The sequence below is a fragment of the Phytophthora infestans genome, genomic scaffold (genome assembly GCF_000142945.1).
Source record: "Phytophthora infestans T30-4 supercont1.26 genomic scaffold, whole genome shotgun sequence".
Taxonomy (NCBI): domain Eukaryota; phylum Oomycota; class Peronosporomycetes; order Peronosporales; family Peronosporaceae; genus Phytophthora; species Phytophthora infestans.
This window is the reverse complement of record NW_003303733.1, coordinates 580,829-589,838: the sequence shown is the minus strand read 5'-3', so window position 1 is coordinate 589,838 and position 9,010 is coordinate 580,829. Positions and strand designations below refer to the sequence as shown.

Here is a 9,010-nt window from a genome sequence, read left to right as displayed (position 1 = left end):
CGCGAGGACTTGGTCACGGTAATTGACGGCGCTTGGGTCCAGCTTTCAGTCGTCAGCTACGAACAGCTTCATGAAGGCCACGAGCTGTTTCGCGTTCGAGCGCTGGCGTTTGGGGGCATCAGCCAGTCCGAAGGGCTCCTGTGCATACCACGCAAACCATGTTGCGTGAAGGTGAGTCATTGATGTCCGTCTGCGCTTGGTTTTCTCCTGTACGTGGCTTAGCTCTTGCTGACGCTTCTTGTTCGTGTCTTGTGTTGTACCCCCTTCTTGCTTAGTCTCTACGACATCCATGCGCTCATCTTGGCGCTTGATGTGCAACTTTAACTGGTTAATCACACTCCGTTGGTGATCGATTATCTTGGATTCGCTGCTTGTTTCCTTGTGCATTGACGTAGGTGGATCTTTGCGTGGGGTTGCGGCGAATTTCTTGTAGGTGGCGAGGTGTGACGACCATGCCAGAAGGTCTGCTATCGCAGCCCCTGCGTGGACAACAGCCGTCTCCGCGCGCCTGACGGCAAGCCCACCGGAACGAAGCGTTTTCAGCAGCGGGTGGTGCAGCACGAGGTACGTTGTGAGAACATCCGCCACTTTGGGACTGATGTGGTACTTGGAGCTGTTCGGTTTGTGGCATGTTGCGAGCAGAAGCCGCTGTACACCTGCAATCTTCAGTCGCGTCTCAGCGTCAAACGTGTCCAAGTCCAGCAGCTCCGCGTCCGCGCCCGTGGTATAACTACTAAGCGCCTTGCGTATCATGTGGTCCTGGCTGCTCGTGTTGAAGATGTAATTAAACCCCTTGTTTGTCGCTGACATGTTCCAGGCGCCGCGGTCGAAGATCCAGCGCTCCGTGAGTCCGTCGCAGCCGTTGACGTGCTGAGCCCCACCGCGCCGAAAGGAATGGGATGTCAGTGGCTCAGTAACCCCAGCGGCAGAGGCTACGCGATCAATCAGGCGATTGACGTGGGTGTAGAACGTCGGCACAGCTGTGGCGGGCTTCGTTGAGCAATTGGCGCGCGTGGCGGTGGCGTCATGCGCGGCGAATTCACATGGGTGGTTTAGGACCTCAAGCAGCGGCGTCGCCGGCGACAGGTTAACAGCGGCCTCGATCGGGATCTTCGGCAAGTTGTCGATTAAGGCCGGTGTCAGTGCGGACTGCGTGATCAGGACCATGGCAATCGCGTGATGCGGGCACGTGACGAAGTCGGTGTCCGGGAAGAGCGAGAGCCCCTGCTCTTCGTACGGTTTCATTCGGATAAAGCGTACGAAGAACACGTCGGCCGCATCGACGGACATGTTTGGCTTGTGCACATGCGACAGATCGGAAGCACGGCCGAGCAGGTGCCACATCAGACACAGTAAGGCAGCATCTTGGAAGTCGCTAGGGGAACACGCACTCTCATACAAATACAGCATCATTTTTTTAGTCACGCTTTGAGCATGGTGGTGCTTTGTTAATCACCTTTCTGTTCTCGCTTCATGCAAAGGCGTTCGAGCGTCTTCCCCATGCTAAGCAGCTTTGTTTCGACAATGTGCGGCTGCACGGGGAAGAGCTCAAAAAGCCACATCTTACTCTGTTGGTAGTACTGCATGGAGGTGTTCCGGGCAAGTGGTTTGCCCTTCTTGTCCTCGTTAAATGCAAGATACTTGCCATTCTTATCTAACACAGACACCAAACAATTACCTGTACCATCCTGTTAAATGCATTGCTTAACATAGTCAAACTCAACATCTTCGCTCTTTACTAACGTCTGAAACATCTTGATGTCTGTTTCCTTGGCACGCTTGGTGTAGCCAGATTTTAGCTCGTCTCAGCCCATCCTGGTCGGATAAGACGGATGGACTGCAAATATGCAAGTAATATGCCTTTCACTTGCCGTTTGTAGACGGATACACATATTTTGCGTCCGTCTCCGACCCGATACGTCAGAATGGCTGGCGTAGAGGACCTACCACATCTTCCACATTCTGATTGGCTTAAAATAAAAGATTGAAGATTTTCGATTAAGTCGAGCTAATAACAAATTGCTAATTGGTCGATATAATGAGCCCCCATGCCCCATGCAAAAATTAAGGGAGGTCGGATAACTGATTATATTCATTCATATCGTTCTATGTTTTCAAACCCGGTCATCAGGCTATTGAAAGTGTCCATCCATCTAATGGTTTCCATAAGATCACTGAAAACCTTGCCAGAAACCGCTTTGCTCTCGTGGATTCAAATGTAAAAAGGTTTTGCTGCGGTAAAATCACTAAAGTAGTTATTTTTTTTAGCTTTCACACCACCGTTGGTATCTACTATTGGTTTCAGTCTAAAAGGAATTCGAGCTCCTTCAGATACTATTTTGCTGTAGTAGTCCATAGGAAACTTCTTCGCATCGTTATCAGCATTAGTTAGAGAGCTATTCATATCTTCATCAATTCCAATGTTAATTCCATAGCGAGCCTCACCATCGCGTGGCAAAAACGCCTTTGCAAGTTTGGTGGTGTCTTAGTTAGTAAATAGATCGATATCGTCACGATCTTTCAGTAAATCGATAAATTCTTGTAATGTTGATCTCCAATCGGCTTTTTTAATAATCGCTGGCTTGACTCTTCCACTATCAGTACCAAAAGCACTTATTGATGAACCATCAATCCACACGTATACAGTTCTATCCATCTGAGATGTTTTACCCATGTTCTTGAGGATGGGAATGATTTTCCTTTTCAAGCCAGCCGACTCAAGCACTGGCTGATTCTTGAAAATAGACCAAAGCCATCGATTATTATTATCAACTTGATCTGATGAGGCTGAAGTCGATGTGTCAAACTCGAAGTTGTCTTCAAGACGTTGTCTTGTACGGAATGCATTATCACCTTCAATTGGATCTGCGACTTTTCGTTTTCGCGTTAGTAAAACGTGATAAAGAGGGTCTTCAAGTCTCATATAACTGCTCTCATCGATTGATTTACTTACGCCATCATACCAGATGTCCGTAGTCTTCTCCTCTGTAGCCACCCAGTCAATAGATTGACAAGTCTTACTCTTTCTACCCGTTTTGGCTGCAATTAATGACCCCTTTTCACCAATGAAAGTATCTATTGTCATCCTTACCCGTTTTACGCTTAATTGGCTTAATTCGAAGCGCCACCCAATTAGGATTGGCGTTAAACAAATTCTTAACCCATGATCGCGCCTCCACTTGATCTTCGGAATCCAGGTTTTTCATGTTTGTTTCAGCATCTAACATTCTTGGAGTATTGTCGATTCCAACACCAGCTGTTTGCTGTGTGTTTTCGATACCAACATCAGATGTTTGAGGTCTCGCTTGAATATTTCTATCAGTTTAGCTAACACGATCAGTATTGTTTGAGCTATTTACCATCTGCACGCCGCTATCTACTCCAACATCGATCATCACAGGTCGAACATTTGGAGTTGAGACCTCAGGGTTTGTTTGGGAGTATCCATCCATGAGTGGTTTTTTTAATGACTCAGCAGACTAGGATAAGTCGGACTGGCATCTGGAGCTCATTTCAGTTTTTGCAAGACACTATGAAGCGGTTTCTGCTACAGGGTGCATCTAACGCTGGTTGGGTTAAAGCTCAAGAAGCACGTACTCAGATTAACACAGCCAGCGCCCAGATCAGACTTCAAGCATATCCAGAGCTGTCAACAAAATCTCGCTCAAGTATTGACCTCAAAATTGCACAAGAAAAGGTGAATCAGCTGCAAATACGCAGGGTGTGTCAAGACATTGCTCTTTCGACCATCGACATGACATTGGCGCAACTTTTTTCCCGTTGACGACAAAGATGTCTCGCGCATTCGGTCTAAAGCCCTTCACTATAATACACTGACCTGGAAGGAGCGATCGGTAGTTATCTTTTGCTACCTCCACCCTCTGCTTGGGACAAGGATGCAGAGGTGACGTGCAGGGTATTTGGAGTTCGACATGCAACATTCACCAATTGGGTAACGAAGCACTCATATTACCCAAAGTGGGTTCCATTTGTTGAGTTAATGACAGTGCGTACCTTCAATTCCAGTCGAATTTCGAGCAATTCTTGATGAGTCACAGCTCGACGTGGCGTCAGGTGTCTCAATACCAGTTCAATTCAGGACACCAACAACTAAACGCTATGTCACTGCAACCTCTCACCCTCAGCTGTCGCGTCAGAAAGTGGTGAAAATTGCCAAAAAGAGCGAGGGAGTGAAGTATTTAACAACTTCAGTCAGGACAGTAAGTGTTGGACGCAGTCTGAAGTACCCTACAGAGACAAACTTTCTTCTGGATAAAGTTAAGAAAGGTTTGGAATCCGGTAAATCAATATCTCGCAACGAGATTTATCTGCGACTTATACAACAGTTTGGAAATGATGGCATTTTGGGACCGCCTAGCGAGTTTTGCAGTGTGATGAAGCCTAACGGCGGAGGAATATCGCCTGCGCTAGCGCAGTGGGTTCGTAGGCGCCTCGAAGGTGCCAACTGGAGCATTCGCAAAGCGAGTGTGTCTCAAAGGTGCCAACTGATTGGGTTTCAATTGCTCTTGTAGCCTCACAGAAGATTCGCACCAAGCTGGACGGGTGTACAGTTTTAATCAATGCCGACGAGGTGTTTATCAAGTTCTTCCCTAGAGACACAGAGTTTGTGGTACGTACTGGAACGCAACGAGTTGGATCTAATGTGGCTTCAGATGCCAAAAAGGGATGCTCAGTGATGGTTTCTGCAGAAATATACTCCTCGAAGGTCCTTCCTCCCTTTATTGTGATGACCGCGACTCACAATGGCACCCTTGCTAGACGTTTTGCTACGTGGCGTGATGAAGGAGGTGATGCAAGCGTTCATTTTCAACCTTCACACTGGATGGACACGCCAACCGCAAAAAAGTACGCGGATGTTTGGTTAATCTTTAGTCTATACCCGGGTCAAAACATTAGTCTCATTTGGGATGCAGCTTCAGCTCACATTTGTCAGGAAATGATTGACTACTTGAACGAGAAAGGTATAATGTATGAGGTTATTCGCGCTGGATTAACTTCTATCATGCAAATCTGCGATCTCTACGTTAACCGACCTTTGAAAGCTGCTATTAAAAAAATCTTTATGCGATGGAAGGTTTCACAAACCATCCCACCCGGTGGTAAGTACAAAGTTGATAGAGTCCAAGTGATTCAATGGGTCGAAGAGGCCGTTTCAATGGTAAATGAAAAGCAGAACTCTGACAGGAAGATTGAGTACATGTTCAAGCGACTCGGCCAGATCCACGACAGCCCAGTAACCAGGCTTTTCAAGAACACATAGGCCATCTACAAGAAAACGAGCTCTACAACTCACTTCTGCTGAACCAGACAGCAGAAAAACCTTGTGTAATGGAGAGATTGGGCGAGTCTTAATTTTGAAATTTCTAAGCTAAATATTAACACGAAAATTGCATATTTGCTTCGCCAGCCCGCTTTAAAACGGTAAGATGAGTGCCATTTCCCGATGACCAAAAGCATTTCTTTTGTGAGGTACGGTAATCCCATTCGTGGTATCACTTGCCCACAAAGCACCTTCGTAGATCTCTCGCTTGGCTTTAGCTTGTCGAACGCGACGCTGAACTTTGTCAAGAAGCCCCTGCCGTTTTTGCTCTCTCTGGGCGAGAGATGAAAAATTTGGAAATATTGTGTCTATATCAAACGAATCATAAAATTATGAAATAAGCAGCCTTACATACTCTTACCAGTAGCTCGGCATAACTGAGTCATGACGAAAGGGTAGATACGAATGACAGATACGATTTCGCTCATTTAGAAGATTTTTATAATGATCCTTAATGTAACGGATTGGAACTCCAAAATTTGTTTCCAAGTCATGGTGATACTGACGATTTACTACTGTTTTGCGGAAATTCGCGGCTGCTCCAAGATTCAGCAACTTATTCTTGATTTGACTCACCTCCTGAATAACCCGAAGCTTACGTCTAATCTTAACAAGCTCACGTTCTTTCTCTACACAACTTGGGCACATTACTATCTTATTGCTATGTATTAAGTCCGATATTTCCCAAAAAGCTCAGAAAAATATTTGAGATTATATACTTGAGTCAAAAGCTTACAGAGGATTTCTCTATCAAATTTATTTACAAGCTAATTACGACTTATTTTTTGTGGCGCGGGGTGAAATTACGTCAGCTTTTTCTTGAACCCCAATACTCCTTTTCAAGCGTTGACCTCCTGATTTTGCTGACCAGTCGCAGATTATCGTGTGGCTCCCAGGGGTCAGGTTCATCGCCAACCCATCTCACCAGATAATTGTACTTTCCAGGGCCTATCGTTTTGTGATCCAAGATCTCCGCCTCGAGAACATCGCCTCAATTAATAGTAGCATCTGTAGTCTCTGTTTTAACCGTTTCAAGTTCGTTTGACGCCTTGTAGAGGGTATGCTCATTTCTCGACCGGAGTTTGACTCGGTAGCCATCATTTCCAACGATTTTATAGACTGCTTTGCTCCATCGAGCAGCTTTATTGCTTTTTGAGACGGTATAATACGCTTGATCCGACTTCAAACTCCTTATCAATTATTTCGGCTTCCACCTGATTATGACTCAGATCTGCATCCATTACTTGCCTTTTGCCTTATTTGGGGTGATATCAATCGAACGATGAAACGTGGTATTGTAGTTTTTGATAACATCAGTGATAAGCTTCGCGTAATTCTCTTGGGGGGCATTTTAGTTAGTCTCTGCTTTAAGGTCCTGTTGAATCGTTCGATTTTACCATGGTTCCGTGATCACGGCTTTCGTTGTTGTAGTGCTCAATTTTCTTAGTTTGGAAAAATTCCTGAGCCTGTGAGTTCATGAACTCGCTTCCATTATCACTTGTTAGGATATCAACTTCATGGAGACGAACAAACGCTTTAAGCGCTGCTAACACGGTTGCTACCGTCTTGTTTCGTAAGAGCTTTGCGTACCCCAGTCTTGAGTTGATGTTGATAGCAGTCAAATAGGCCGTTTTTCCCAAAACGCAAGATTAATTTGCCACGAGCTGGGATTATGCGAAGCTATTTTGAAACCATTGAATCTCTTCTTTTGCTCCTGAAATCGTTAAATATCGGCCTGACTCCCATACCGCGCCTTTACTATTTTGAAGGTTATCTTAGAGTTTTACTCCTTTGCCTTCTCATCCAGAGCTGAGCTCCGATAAAACCGGTTTTTGGGGTCATAGTAGAGATTCTTTAGTCGTCCATGATCTTTATTTAAACTAAAAAAAATCTTCAGTGGCTACCTGCTTAAATATCAAGCGCTTCAGTCGTGATACCATCATCAAGTACTCGACATTTGTCATAGTAGTAGGTGCGCGCTGTTTTGTTTTGAGTGTAGGTGATAAAAAACTTGGTTTCTTTCGATAGTCTGGACCCCTTGTTTGTGCCTTGTAGCGTGATGCGATCCCGTACGACAGTCTCGAACCCATCAGGATTAAAAATCGTTTCACTAAAGTAGCTATGTGGTGAAGTGCTTTCTCAGAAATAAGAGAATGGGCCTGACGCGGGGTCGCTATCCCGAATCAGTGACAATTTCAAGTGATTAGAGAGGATTTGGGTTGTCTGGCACGGAGGCAAGTTGCCTGTGGTGGATTAGCCATGACGAGCAGCACCCCGTATGAAATGACGATGGATCTGGTATGAGCGATGTACGAGAAGGCAAGATCCACCAAGACTTATCTCGGATCCACCCTTACCTGGATTCACTTAGATGGATATGGGATATACTATATAAGAGTGGATCGAGTGTGTATCCTATGAAGGAATGATAATAGGTGCCCTCTGAAGGTGGATCTAGTAGCCACGGCTAACAAGAAGTCAGAATCCACCGCGAGGTGCCCCGGATCCCATACTTCCGAGTTCGGATCCAAGAAGGGAGGATCCCGCAGAGAGGGACCTGGATCCAGGGTACAGAGATGATGGATGCTGTGGATCTCGAAGTTTCGTGGAAAAATGGAGATCACAGACGGTTGCAAGACGATGTTGGATAATTGGAGAGCCCAGATCCACGACGGGTGTGCACTTACAGTGAAGTAGATCCAACGACCCGGATCCGGATGAGTATACCCATAATAGGGTGACCATGATGATTACGTCATGGATCCGGTGGATCTGAAGATAATACAGCTGGGATGATGGGTCAAGGGAAGAAGGGACATGCAGCCGGGCCTGGTAAGGGATTTAGCAAGTAAAAGACATAGAAGGTAGAAATCCAGGCAGGTATAGGCTTAAGTATCAATACAGAACCTCATTTGCACCATAACACGCAAGTGCCTTCCTGCCCTCAAGAACCGGAGCTACGTTGGCCGTACGAGCTCGGAGAAGGTTGGGAATTGCGAATCTAGTGTTGGTAGTGATAGCTGGATAATACATTGGCCAGTTCCTACCACCTAGTAAGCTTTCCCATACACGTGCAGATCCGACGGGTTAACCGAATTTACTACTTGGTCGGTCATACCCTAGAGGCTCTCAACTCTCAAGATCCCGTCACAGCAGGCGGCAAGTACGACGCAAAGGAACTACAAAGGCAAGGGAACACACCCGCAAGGCAACCCTACGGCCAGATCCACGATCTAGGCCCCTGATCCATAAGCTCGAATATTCGCTTAGGATTCGGAACTATCCACGGACGCAGAGTGAAGATTTTCCACTGCTGCTCCACCCCATCCCCACGTCTCGCCAAGACACTCAAGCTTCACCACTTGAACGCTTCGGAAGTTACCGAGAGAGCAGATCCCGCCCTACCGACGGGTACACAAGGTGAGAAAAGTTCAGCAGAACACGGATCATTGGGGGACCCCCTCCGTTAGTCGGTGTCTGGGCGCAGTTGGTAAGTTGGATCCAGCAATCTCGCAGATTTTTCTGATCCCGCTACACCACAATGGTGCGCGTGCCCGGATCTTTTGGTGACTCGGGATTTCACCGTGAGTCCCAAGAAGATGCTCAAGTGAAGATTGAGCCAGGGGAAGACGTACCTAAAACCAAGCCCGCTAGTCGAAAAAACGAGGA

General features: G+C 46.3%; 1 protein-coding gene across 1 annotated transcript; it reads left to right on the top strand.

Moving 5' to 3' along the window:
* Positions 1 to 4,000: 4,000 nt before the first annotated feature.
* On the top strand, positions 4,001 to 5,373 carry PITG_12410 (uncharacterized protein; the record flags this gene model as incomplete). The annotated part of the gene is made up of 6 exons (XM_002900261.1): positions 4,001 to 4,006; positions 4,053 to 4,224; positions 4,279 to 4,489; positions 4,533 to 4,570; positions 4,617 to 5,214; positions 5,256 to 5,373. 6 exons carry the CDS (start codon positions 4,001 to 4,003, stop codon positions 5,371 to 5,373), a joined length of 1,143 nt encoding a protein of 380 aa, XP_002900307.1.
* Positions 5,374 to 9,010: the final 3,637 nt, after the last annotated feature.